This window comes from Plectropomus leopardus, chromosome 21 (assembly GCF_026936395.1).
Source record: "Plectropomus leopardus strain MGB_pleo_1.0 chromosome 21, ASM2693639v1, whole genome shotgun sequence".
In the NCBI taxonomy this organism is placed as follows: Eukaryota; Metazoa; Chordata; class Actinopteri; order Perciformes; family Serranidae; genus Plectropomus; species Plectropomus leopardus.
The window spans coordinates 7,759,977-7,774,050 of NC_142196.1; the positions used below are offsets into that span (position 1 = coordinate 7,759,977).

The 14,074-nt window shown below is 41.7% G+C and overlaps 1 protein-coding gene across 4 annotated transcripts in view; it reads left to right on the forward strand.

Annotated features, from left to right (window-relative positions):
* adarb2 (adenosine deaminase RNA specific B2 (inactive)) overlaps positions 1-14,074 on the forward strand; it is a 275,901-nt gene that overhangs the window by 183,346 nt on the left and 78,481 nt on the right. For all 4 annotated transcript variants that reach the window (XM_088072151.1, XM_088072153.1, XM_088072152.1 and 1 more), the window contains 2 exons: positions 7,416-7,502; positions 8,400-9,352. In XM_088072151.1, the coding sequence (XP_087928277.1) occupies positions 7,416-7,502; positions 8,400-9,352 (1,040 nt within the window). The remainder of the gene's footprint in view (positions 1-7,415; positions 7,503-8,399; positions 9,353-14,074) is intronic.

Sequence of the window (14,074 nt, forward strand, 5' to 3'; positions counted from 1 at the left end):
GTCTTCAAATACCACTGCTTTTGCAGTCATTTGGTGTAAGATCCAGACACTAAATCTACTTGTCCTGTCTGCATAATATGTGCCGGATGGTGTTAGCTGAGAATGCGGCCAGACAGAACTGCTTGTGGTGTTATTTTATGTAGGTGGACAGAACCTGCTGCAGCAGCATGATGCGTGGACGGTCTGCGTCTGTTGAGAACGCAGCAGGACAGAACCTGTCATGTCTGCATGACACGCAAATGGACATCGTCAGGTTAAAATGTTTCCAGTGAGAACATAATATAAGGAGCATGAAAGTCCCTATTGGGCAAGCAGGAGGGCAGGGGGATGGATTTAACCATCCCCAGACTGTTTGATTCCTGTCTGAATGTGATGGGTTTATTTCCTACACCTTATCATGTGCCTCTTTTACCGAAACCTAACCTAACCTAACCATCTGTGCCAGCATGTGCTTTTGTTGATGTACAGGTGTTTGTTGCCATGACCTTGTGTTGTCTAAACATAACTATGCGCAGTGTAATCCCACCATGTGCTTTTTTTGACATCTCAGCATCTATAGTGCCATCCCATAATGTCAACAGCAGACACAGAAGGATACGAAAGTGTAATATGCAGACTTGGAAGTCCACTGCAAATTGGCAATATGTGACACCTTATGCTGAGAATGTGTCAGTCACCGGATGTCAGCCTGACTAAACACTTATGGAAGATTTCTTTGTGCGAAAATGAGGGATTATTTTCAGAAGGAAAAGTGTTAATCCCTTCAGTAGAGTCCCAGAATCAACGCCAAGGCATAGGTTTTTCCTGTAATTTCGTCGTATAACAATAAGGGAGCAGTCACTGCTTTTTCTGTGTCCTCCCACATGCCACAATCATGATGAATCAGTCTTTAATATTAAAATGAACTCATGGCAAAATGGCAAAATAAAATTATAGCATGCATAGACTTTTTCTTTTTATGTAAGCCTCGAATGTTCACAATTATACAGCCAAAAGGTGGAGGGAACACTTAACTCTGTGTCTATTTTTACATGCTTTTCTGCTTAGAGATCATATGAGAGAAGAGACAGCAATCAGGTTCTAAGTGCTGTGGAGAAACAATGCAGCCTCTAATTTAGTGGCTCAGTGGCTTTCAATCCGAGGCTTGCAGGAAGACATAGAGAAGAGGGAGAGAGGGGCAGGTGGTAAACGGAGAGAGAGAGTCAATGACTTCCCCCAGCGCCTGTTTCAATAGTGTCTCCTGTCGCTCATCTGACCCATTGGTTATGCGGAGCCATGGGGAAATCTGATTGGGCTCATTACCCTTTCCTCAGAACTGATACAGGAAGTGCAAGGAGAGAGAGACCGGGAGAGAGAGAGAAGGAGAGCGAAAGAGAGCCTCTTCTCTGGCTCATTGTGAATGGACACCATCACCAGTGTTGTCACTATCAGAAGTGTATGGCCATCTGCCAAGGCTCTCCCTATCTAACCTGGCTCTCCTCTGCCTCCCCGCCTTTGTGCGGTGGAAACAAATGAGCGCCGTCTCCTCTCACCGTGTCCTGGTGCAGTGGGGGGACAGATGTAGCGAGCTGAAGCCATTGGCATGCATTGTCTCATCCATTCGGCCGGCTGGTGAATAAGAAGGGATGGATGACAGATAGCGTGAAGGGCATGTAAGGTAACGGTGTCCACATCAGCGATGGTGATCGGTGGTACATTTGATGAACTTTGCACCAGGCAGGTTTTTTTTCCTCTGAGCTCTGAAGTGACGCTTTAACCAAAATGAAAATCACCTTATTTGCCCAAGTTAAATTTAATTTTAATTAAATTTTAATTTTTCAAAATCTTAACACAAAAAAATGAAATGAAAATGAAATGAAATTAAAAAAAGACAATAGATTATAAACATGAATGAAAAAAACATAAACATTAAAAAATGAATATATTGATATGTTTTATGTGGATACTATCCTCATTATTACCGTTCTATCTAGGGCTGGGTGATGTGGAGAGAGTCAAATACAAGTATTTTAAAAATACAAAATAACGCCACTCTAATTTTTGTTCAAAATTGCAGTTGAATTTTTACCAATTGCAAAATACACAAAAGTAATTGAAATGCACATTACAAATACAGTTATTAGAAATACTGCCCATCTCTGCCCCTCGCTATTTTGTATAGAGGCTCCATATACAAAGTCAAGTAATGTCATTGTGTACATGAGGATCTCAAAATAAATAGATGGGCAGATCAATCAGCTATCGGCTATTTCATGTCCCAAACTATTTATTATTAAATTATAAATTATTATATTGTCCTTTGAAAACTAAATAGCCTCCAATCTGTATTTTGTTTATTATTTTCTATGATTATCATCTTTTCGGCTTTATAGAAAGGCAAAATCCCTCCACTCTGTTGTCAACGGTCTGACCTTATTTAAAAAACAATATGAATGGTGATCAATGGCAAGGACAAAAAAAACTAATTAAGTTCGAATTGTAACATGAATCATAAATATTTTGTTTGTCAATTTAAAAGATAATTTTCCAATTAAAAATAGTAGGAGTTCGTTGGGGGGTTATGACGTCGTCTAAGCAACTTGTGTATTCGTTGTAATTACATATTTTCACAGTCTTATACATCAACAGTTTTATTACAAACTTGGACTTTCTTGACTTGCAAATTTCTCTCTTAAATTGACAAACATCATGTGACAAGGCATGGCACAATTCAAACAAAAGGAAAACTTATTACAAATTATAAACTTATAAATTATTTGTCTCTTGCTATTGACGCCTGCACAAATTTGTCGAGATCTAAAGGTTTTTCACTGCAAGGATTTTAGCCTCTTTATTTTACTGGTCTGTGTTTTTGAGAAATTTTGACTAATTTTAGGTAAAAACTAAACAAAACATGGAGACAGCTTTATACATGCCCAAATGTGTGTGTTTTTTTTTTCTTTTCTCTACAGTCAAGCACACAATTAAACCCGTGTGATCATTAAAGTATCCAAAAAATGAAAAATAAAGTAATATTTGATTGGGTTTAAATGGAGCTGTTCTTTTAAGGAAATCTGTATTGTACCTTTAATTATTACCAAGTTTCATGGAACCGTCCTTATTAAAGACCTCACAACAGGTCATTTAGGACTGCTGATATGCACAACCATCTTGTTTAGACCTTAGAATTTAACCCTTTCTTGTTATTTGTACCAGCAATCTAACAAACCAGTTGTATTCTTGTCCCGCAGCTTCTGACTGTTTGAGTTCTCTGCAGTGTATTTTCATTTAAAAGGCTGGAAATATGCTGTATCTCTGTGGGAAAATCAATCACACTACAAACTGTAAACTACTAACACAAACTGCCTCTGACGTTATACACAGCTCACTCATAAATCAGAGTGAAGTGTGTTTGTGCCGGCGCTTCATAAACCTATCAAAAAACGATCAGAGGTGGCATTTCGAGGATGACCTCTAAACTGCGCTGCTTGCCACTGCGCAGTTGATTCAGCATCAGAGTTATTGAAAACATGATGATATTTTCTACTCAATAGCTACTTCCTGAGACATTTGAAATGAACTGAGTCCATTGAAAGTGAGAAGAATTGTTTTTTTTTGTTACTTTGAAATCATACAGACCTGAAGAGCTTTATACAGAAACACTCTATTCTGACTGTGAACTTTGTCACCGAAATAAAAATGTTCTGAATACAGAATAAAAGGGTCTATTCAGGCTTTTATAGAGCCCAGTGATGTGTCCAGCACTGCCGCAACCAGTGAGGATGGTGCAAAGGATTAGTTTCTTCTTTATATCATTGGCCTTTTAAAGATGGTAATGGCTATTCAGCTGATGCCATGAAACTTTGCAGAGACATTCATGTCTCCCAGATGAAGAAATATGCAATAAACGGTGGTGATCCCTTGACTTTTCATCTGACGCCATCATCAGGTAAACATTTAGCTTTGTACAATACTTTGTTTTATGACTAAATATCTGCAAAACTAATTACATTCCCCTTTGTGCAGTTAAATCATTGATTGGTGGTAATTAGCAAATGTTAGCAACCTAATATGCTAACAAAAAATTGCAAACATGGTAAACATTATGCCTGCTTAAAATCAGCATGTCAACATTGTAATTGGAAGCATGTTAGCATGGTATTTAGCTCAAAGTACTGCTTTGCATAACCCTTTTAGGCCTACTAGCATGGCTGTAGACCGTTAAGCCTTTTTTACATCTGCTGTTAATATGTGATTTGTTTCTGGATGTGTTATTGTGGTCTGATGTACAGGCCTTTACACCTGGTATTAATAATTTTTCATGATATCTTACTTTTCCAGCATCCTGGGGCTGGCATTTGTCGACAAACGTGGTGCATCCTAGGTTGGGTGAAGAAATGCCTTAGACAGGCGTCATTTGTTATTTGAGACTTACAATCTACTATTTTGTAGCTTATCACAGGCAGGAAGATGCAGAGTTAGGGTACCTTTCATTTTGCTTTCTAAAGATTTTGGTAAAACTGTATGGATTGCATTTAAACCTTGCTGAGATCCAGTCTCAGATCAGGCCAGACCACCTCTTGATGTGGTCTGAGTGACATTAGCATTATGTGTTTGGGTTGTCCATTTGTCTGTACATCCAGCACATTCTTGTGAATTTCAATGAGCTGATTAGGTTTGGGTGGTTGTATGTCAAAGGTCATGGTCCCTGTGACCTTGTTTGTCTCATTCTTGTGAGTGCAATATCTTAAAAACACCTTGAGGGATTTTTTTTTTTTTCTTTTTTTTTCAAATTTGGCACAAACGTTTGAGTAGACACAAGGAGGAGCTGGTCAGATTTTGGTGATCAAAGGTCAATGTCACGGTGTCCTTGTATTCATTTCATTCTTGTTAAAATGATATCTCAAGAAAACCTTGAGGACATTTTGTCAAATTTGACACAAACATTCAATTGAACTCAACAATGAGCTGATTTGAATTTGGTGGTCAAAGGTTAAGGTCACTGTAACCTTGCATACGTCTCATTTTCATGACCCCACGACCTGAAGATGACCTCATGTTAGTTTCCTCCAGGTTTACCACCTTGAACTCTTTTGGCTTGACAGGATATCCAGAAGCAGGTTTTCTCTATAGGTTCAAAGGGCAACTGGTAACATTAACTAAAAATACTTACAACTATTTCATAAAACACGTGGCATCCCGGCAAAAATGATCAACCATCACTGGTCATATTAGGCGACCAGGCTGCATCTCATTGTGTAGATTAGGAAAGATGAAATGGCTTACCTGGGTGTGCAGGATTTCTGTTGCTCTCACATACTCAGATCTATATTCACATTAGACAGCAGTAAAAGAGATCAATAAAATATCAAACTGTGCACTCCTGCTTTTGTGTTGCGAACCTGTAGAGTGTTAACAGCTTCGGTTTATTCTTTGAGGAGGATAAATTTGCTAACGCTCATGATATTTAGTCCATACTGTGTGCATCTGGTCTTTGCTATCTCATGCCCAGTGGGCCCTTTGACTTGGCAGAAGCTGTTGAGTGGGTGGTTTAGACCCCCTCAGCAAAACTGGATTATCAAATATACATTACAGACGTTTCAGGCCACAGTGTGACAGCTTAGGCTCCTGTGTGTTAATTGCCTGTAATTTCATGCTTGATGTGAACATTTGTCTTTCACGCTACAAGGACCTGGATCTTTTTGTGTCCAAGAATGAGTTAAGATATGTTTTACCAGCCAAAAGCTCAATTCAACACCTCTAATTGTGCCGCTTTTGTAAACACGCCAGACAGCAATGTTTTTACTGTAAACAGAGCTTTAGCTGCTTTAAAAAACAATATAGTCTGATTTGAAAATGGTCTGGATAATGACCCTGTTGGCTGAGGGAGTCATTTAGGGCCAAATTGCTGCTTGTGTTGGGCTTTAGTCTGTAATTAGGTCAGAATGGAAATGCTTGTATTGTGATGTTGGCCCACGAGGACTAGCACATCTCCAGCCTCAGTGTTTAGAGTGTATCCATGTGTGTCAGAGTGACTCATTGAGCCCCTCTAGTGCTGTCGAGCTGTGAGGAGAGAGAGAGAGAGAGCGAGCACCAGGGGCCGAGCTCATTCACAACCTTGCGCTCTTATCAAAACGTGTTTATTGCACTGTAATGTGGCGCCCTGTTTATGCTGCGTTTAGCTCTCCGAGATTGTCACCGCCGCGGGCCTGAATCTAGCTCCGGGGCTCTGTTGGAGCCAAGGAGCTGGGGGAGGGGGGGGTCTTGACCTCCGGCTCACCCTCTAACCTTCCTCACACCTACATGAACTCATTGTACCTCATTTTCTTCCTCCTGCTTTTACTTCATCACCTCTCTCCACTCTGTCCCCCTCCAGGTTCCTCCCTCTCTTTGCCGCTCCCTTACCTTTCTCTTTTATTGATCATTAGCTGGTGTTGGGGAGAGAGAGGGCTGTAATTAAGGAGCCAGACTGGTCTGTCAATTCTGCTCAGCGCTGCATGGAGTGCACCAGACCAAGCGATGGCCCTAATAGGGCTTCACACTGTAAACAACACGCACACCTGGACAGCAGCAGGCCCCAGGGAGGAACAGGAGAAAGACACTGTCGACAAGTTAGCACTGATGAAGAAAGGAAGTTTATCACTATAGTGTGTGTGTGTGTGTGTGTGTGTGTGTGGGTACGGAAGATTTAAAATGCCTAGTAAATTCAAACAAAAATGAAGTGAATTACAATACACGTCTCTATAATTTTTTTTCCTTTTCACGTATGTATTTACTGCATCATAATCAAATGAAAAATGTACAGTAAATACCCTGTTGTTATTATTTTATTATATTATTATTTTTATTGTAAAACGAGATCTAGCCGGCCACTATTGCATTGGAATGGACGAGGTGTCAATGCGTCACCCACCAGATGCATTCTGGTAGTTTGGCATCCCTTTTTTTCTGCTGTCTCTGGTCATTTAAAACCAGTTTCAAAAGTATTTGCATCATTTCTACAACATAGACGGCCTTGTTTTATGTGAGGGCATTTTCTAAAACAGTTAAATACTTTTTTTAAGAGAGTTTAGGGAATCAGACATGAAATGCTCACATGCACAAACCAGAAAAAAAAAAAAAATATCAGGATAAGAATACAAACGCTCTCTCATGAGGCTGTATATCACTTTATTTCTTTGTTTGATCTTTGTTATTGAGGCTTCCATATGTGTATGTGTATTGTATTGACTTCCTTATGTAGCCATGTATGCATTGAGATCCATGCACGGGCGACAGAGACGCAGCCTTGTGTGCATACTCCCCACTCACTTATGCTCCGTCTCTGTCCCCGCGTCGGGCCAACACTGATTCACAGGCTTTAATCGATAAAACTATCAAAACATCTCCGCCGCCGCCCTCTTGTTGACTCTGCGTGTCTCTTGTCTCTCCTCCAGAGAAAGTCAGTATGCTGTCAGCATTGATCGCTCCCTTCAAGTACATAAGCCCTGGGACCAGCAGCACAGAGGACGAGGACAGTTTAAGTAAGCTGCTGCCTCTTTTCTTTCTCTCTGTCAGCACGCTGCGCTGACTCCCACAGTGGCAGGCCTAATATGGAAATGATCTCTCTGTCACACACATAATTAGCTATTTGGGAGACGGGCTATTTGATTACGCGCGGATGTCAGCCCGTGTGTTGAAATGTGTGTTATCTTATAAAAGTGAGATTTGAGTGTTTGTGATAAATAAGTCATTAGGCAGGTACATGCACGCCTGCTTGCACTATCATGTACAATCTGCTTCAGCCCACCATGAATGTCAGCACTCGATCCCAGCCTCCCATCCAACCATTAACATTCTTGCGGCGAGATCTCAACACCCCATTTTTGTTCATTTCCCATCAGAAATGCAATACGCCACCACTTCCCCGTAACTAGGTTTGAAGAGCGTATCACAGCTGTTCAGACTCCGCTCTCACAGAGGATAGAAGTGTGAAATAAAGCGGGCTACAGACATTTCATCCTTTCTTGGAATGTCTGCCACTCGATGTGATCCCCACCCCCATTACAAATAGGATTGATGCTTTGCATTGGCCACGGGGACCAATGTTTCCCACTTACGACACAGATTCAGAACCAATTTGGAGGCAGATTACAGAATGATTTGGCAGATAACATCGCCATTTTTAGGGGATTTGTATTTGGATTTTAAAACACTTAAATATGATAGAGCCCCGTGGTATGAAGTGGGCTCGGCTCAGGGAGATGATTGTAGATTTGTTCATTACCATTTCATTGTGTATCAAGTGGCTCAATCTTGCCTGGGAGACTTTCCTTGATTCATTTTGTTCAGCCAGGATAAATGTGAGTGTCACACAGTAATGACTGCTTTTTTTTCTCTGTTTTTCTATCACACTCTTTCTGTTTTTGGTTTTGTTGCAGGCACCAGCAGTGCAGAGGTGAAGGAAAACCGTAATATTGGGAACTTAGAGGATCGCTCCATCGGATCTGCAGAGTGCCAGTCGCTTTTCTGCTCCGATTCTGCAAAAAGTGGGAGTTCCAGTCTGAAGAGGAAACGGCCGCTGGAGGAGGACAACAACGGACACTTGTGTCAACTCCGTCTCATTTATAAGAAACTGTCCTGGTCTGAAGCGCCTAAGAACGCTTTGGTGCAGCTCAATGAGCTGCGGCCGGGTCTGCAGTACCGCATGGTGTCTCAGACAGGCCCAGTCCATGCCCCCGTCTTCTCCATCGCTGTGGAGGTGAATGGACTGACTTTCGAGGGCACGGGCCCCACAAAGAAAAAAGCTAAGATGAGGGCTGCTGAGCTGGCCCTCAAGTCTTTCATCCAGTTCCCCAACGCTCCTCAGGCCCACCTGGCCATGGGAAACATCTCAAACCCCTCGGCCGACTTCACCTCAGATCAGGCAGACTTCCCTGACACACTCTTCAAGGAATTCGAGTCTTCGCCGTGCTCCGACGGTCTCTCGCTCTGCAACTCAGCAGCAGAGAGCGAGCTTCTATCGAGCGAGCTGCTGAGACATGGACGTTTGCTCCGACATACCTTGGACCTGATGGTGCAGGCTCAGCAGAGGCTCGGTGGCATTGTTCCAGAGCCAGAGGCCCCAAAGAGCCCCGTGGCGCTGCTCAATGAGCTCCGACCGGGCCTCCGCTACGCCTGCCTTTCAGAGCGAGCCGAAGGCCGACGGCTGCGGAGCTTCGTGATGGCGGTGCGCGTGGACGGGCGGATATTTGAGGGCTGCGGTCGCAGCAAGAAGCAGGCCAAGAACCAGGCAGCCCAGTGTGCTCTTCAGGCCCTCTTCAACATCAGGACGGCCCCCGAGGGGAGGACGGGCCTCAAAGCCAGCAGGAAGAGCTGTCCTCATTTACCCCAGGTGAGTACAGACACATCCCCAGCCTGTCCTCTGCTAAGCTTCTTTGGCAGCTACTTCACTTCCTACAGGGGCCTGTAATGACCAAAACAGCAGGCGTGCAGCGAAAAGCCAAACACCTTCCAACAAGTAATTAAGGAAGAAAGGAGATAGGAGCTAAAGAGAGCGGGGAGGGAAGGAGAAATGGTGGCAGCGCTGATAAAAATATGTTTAAGCAAGCTGGCATTTACCAGCTCAGTCAAAATATAGTGCATATAGTGAAAACAGTTCACAAATATGCATGCATTTTTGTGTGTGTGTCCTGCAAAGCCTGCGTCTCGGGTAAACAATATCTGTTTGTTGGTCTATTTAAATAGAAAAGCGTGTAAATGAAGCTAATTATTGTCCTTGTGCCTGTGACACGAGAGAAATCTGCATTGCCACCCAAATGAGTTTTTTTTCCTGGATCTTATGTGTTTGTAGAGCTGTAATTGGGAGAGTTTTGTAATTTTGCAAGATCTCCTGTTTCCTCATGTGTGGCATCACAGTGTCTACAAACATTAATTCAATCTGTTGCCCAAAGGAGATAGAAAAGCAAAGAGCAAATCGACAAACAAACCAGCGAGCCCAATCCCATGCTCATTTACCCAAATATGTAAATAGCAATCAGAGCCAGGAAACTAGTTTTTGAGAAACTTGAGGAAATTGGAGAGCCTAAAGACATAGTGGCTGGATTGGCTGGCACTTGTTGACAGCCATTTAAAACTTCATTCCAGCTGAGGAATTTCATCTAAAATAAAACTGCCCTGAGTAGATAGTCACACTGATTTTAATCCTTTACTATTGTTTGCATAGAGAAAAATCTTATATCCAGACTGTCCATGGGACTCATTATTAACTCTGCAGAGAAGCACAAAATGCTTGCATATGTACAAATGATAAAAATGTACATACAAGGGATGCATGATATTGAATTTTTTTTCAATAACAATTAGCTTGGACCATAACCGATATTGATATGCCCACTTTTCTTGCCACCTAACTTTTGTGATCATCAAATCTCTAATGTGGTGGAATCAACATCATATTAAGCATACTCTTATTGTGATGGCCCACCAGCACATAGAGGCATGAAATACAACACTTTTCAGTGCATGTAATATTCATTCATTTTGCAAAATAAGAAGAACATGTTTTTTTACCTAAATATGTTGTTTAGGGATGTCGGCAGAAATCAGCATGTTGGCCAATTCCGATATTTAATTTTTGAAACCAATTTCCGCCAATACCAATATTATTGTGCATTCATAACACATACACCAAAAATGGTGTGATGTATCAAACCTCGCATATGCCCACCAGTGCCTAATTTCCTTTTCCAAATCCCAAACCAACTTGAAATTGCCCTTACATGAATGTGCCTCATATCCCGCCCTCTGCATGCCCGCATTTAACCATAAATAAACGTGGATTAGCCTGATCAGTGTTTTTTTATGGTGAGTCATGGCAACAACCAAGTGTCATCACATTATTTTTGTTTGCAGCATCAGACTAATTGTTTCATAAAATGATTTTCACAAAATGATTGTGACTATCAGTGGATCCCCCACGCTGGGTACCTTTGAAAATGGAATTTTGATGGATGAACTTGATTTATTTAAGTTTTAAGTGTTATGGTGAGTCTGCAGTATGGTTAGGACTGATAATAAGGCTATGGAGTGTGAATGTGTAAATTTGCGAGAGCCATCACCGGCTTTATTTTCGGACTTTGCCAATTTACACAATCCATATGTGCAGTTGGAGAAGTCAGAGTGTGTGAGGCAGCAACCACAGTGTCTCCAGGAACAGCATAGTTGGGTTCATGGCAGTGACTTTACAAACAAAAACTATCTGAAAACTAAAATTGTACTTGGTGATATACAGTATGCACAGTAGAAGATATTATTGAAAACTATCGATGCTCTATTCTGCAATTCTTCAATCCAATTTGATGTTGCCTTGGATTGCTACAACCGATAATGGTCATTTTATCAGACTTTATATGAAGATGGATGACGCATCCCCATTCCCCCCCACTTACTTCTGGTTGGTTAGGTTCATTAATGTAGTTGAGGTAAAAAGGATTCTGTGTGTTCACGCTTGATATCAGGAAAAGCAAGCCAGACTTTCCTGAATTCTGGCACATTCTACATTTCAGTGGTTGATCAGGAGTGTCAGTTTTACAGTTTGGTCCTCTGCTCTGCACTCTGAGATTGGGGAATGTTATAGTGAGACAATACCATTGTCTGATTTCAGATTTGACTAAGCTTATGTTTTTGACAGTACTTAAGGAAAACAAGGTTTCCCACGCTTGAATTCATTTGTTACGTCCTTCCATGACATCAGCATTTGCCCACATTTTAAAAATGAAACTTAACTTTTAATTAATTCATATGCAACTAGATCACCCCGTTTCTCAGCACTTTCCTTTCATACAGTAGTTTATCGTTTTTTCAAACTACTGTAGATACAACAGGCTGCGTTTTTATGGAAACCATGCATCCCACAGTCCAGCACCGGGTCTAAAGTTTCTTTTCACTTGCCTCTTGAGCAGCTGCGCCTCTTATCAATCAATTTGATCTGATCAGCTCAGATTGTTGTAACCTCAAACTGATCGACCGCTCAGTTTTCTTTCTTGCAACACAAACTCAGCAAACTGCTGCTGAGGAAAAAAAAGAAGAAGGGACACTTGCGCTGCATTCACAAACCTGCAAGAACCTCAGAATTCAGAGAGGGGACACAGAATGATCCCAGAGGTGCACACACACATGCAAAAATAAAAATGTGCACAAAATGTTTGTAAACATGGTCTCATAAAAGTAAGCACATTTACTCATAGTATTATTATCATATCATATTTATGCTTAAAAAGTAGTAGTACACACATTCTTAGCCCTTTTTGTGCATAGGCAATGGATATAAATGAAGCCTCAGGTCACTGGCATATTGGCAGCTGATGGTGAAACTGTAAATTGTCCCTCTGCTGTCCTAATACAACACAAAGGAATGTGCGAATCATCACAGCCTTCAAGTCTTGAATGGAAAAATTAAGCTCATCCATACACATCCAAAGCGTCCTTTCCCTAAAGTCTTTCCTTGAAGTCTTCTGTCGACAAACGCGCCACCATATTGTGCTCTTGTGAATCCTGTAGGATATGTGTCGTATTAACATTCTTTTCCAGCCTTGAAGAAATAAACTGGCGAGAGTGTCCTTCCCCAGAGCACGACATCAACCCAACAAACCTGCACGTTTGCCTGGGAGAAACTTTTTCTTTTTCTCCCCGCTGCCACGGTGTCTAAAAGGATTTTAAGAGGATTTGCCGCACCCGTTTAGTTCCAGAAAGCACTCGCTTGTGGAATTTCTTGAAAGTCAGCCGTGCTGTCTGCTAGGCTCAAGAGGCATTTTATTTTCATCACCAAAGGACAAAAGCGTGCTTACTATATGTATGCATGCATGCATGTGCGAATAAACATGTGACCACGTCGTGGGTTTGTGGGTATGATGTATTATATGTCTGAACTGTTGCGTAATGTTAATACAAAATCCTCCAGCGCACATACACTTTCTCTCTGCTCACATGCGAGCCAATCTCCCTGCCAAGCACTGATTGCACGGGCAGTGGTTGACTACGCTGCAGATGTGAAGCGTAATGTGGGGGTGGTTGGTTGCCAGCTGTAGCCGCAGGGTAATGCAAATGTTATGGTGGTATGCCAAATTATGTGTGCCACCTTGCTCTGTTCTCTTTTCCCAGAATTCCCTCTGGCTGTACCTGTTGCAGGATAATGCTTTATTGAGACAATTGAAATGAGCCTACACAGGATAAGGCATCAAACCTCTTTCTCGATCTTAGAATCAGAAGCTTCAACCAGAAGTTTTTTTTGTCAAAAAATTAATATTTGAAGTGGTTTCTTCTTAGTTTCATGCCTAAACGGCTTTATAATTTGAAAAAAAATTAGATAAAATTTAAACTAAGGTAGTGCCTCCAAAGTCACTCTCCAACCTATTTGGTAACTCCAAACTCTAACATATTGAATAGTGCTCACCCAGCTTAGTAACTCTTACAACCTGCGCCAGCTATTTACACAATATAATTCCCTCTGGCAAAGGAGGCACTGGGTCATTTTTATCTATAACGCTGGAGAGCTTTCATACACAACCTCTTGATTGATTGGTTTACTTTAATAAGACCCACCAGCAGACGTCTAACACAGGGTCAGAGGTAAAGCACAGGGTTAGGACAACACTTCCTTTGTCTAAAAAGAAGCAGAGATACAGAGAAAAAGAGGGACTCAGCACCTGATTATATTGATGGGGGACAGTGAAAGTAAGTGGGAGAAGACAGGATGGTAATATGGGGTTATTACATTAACTCAGCAGAGTGGAACTTCAGGATGAGGAGCAGTGTTAGTCCTTCAAACTTGGGCTGAGCTGAACAGGAAGGCTTCACCCCCCCCCCAATGAAATATTTAAACTCACGGAAACTGCATGGTGCTGTGTTGTGCTTCACATACTAAGGAATAACACAGCCAGAGTGATGAGACAAGCATACTACTGCACATCCACACATGCAATAGACTCCCCAAAGTAATATAGCCTGTACTTTTCTCTATACCTCCTACGCTCATGTCTATGAGCACTGACTTTTAACAATCATACCAGAAATGAGGCATAGGGTCCACAGTCTGTTTGACATTAAAGAGGTATTT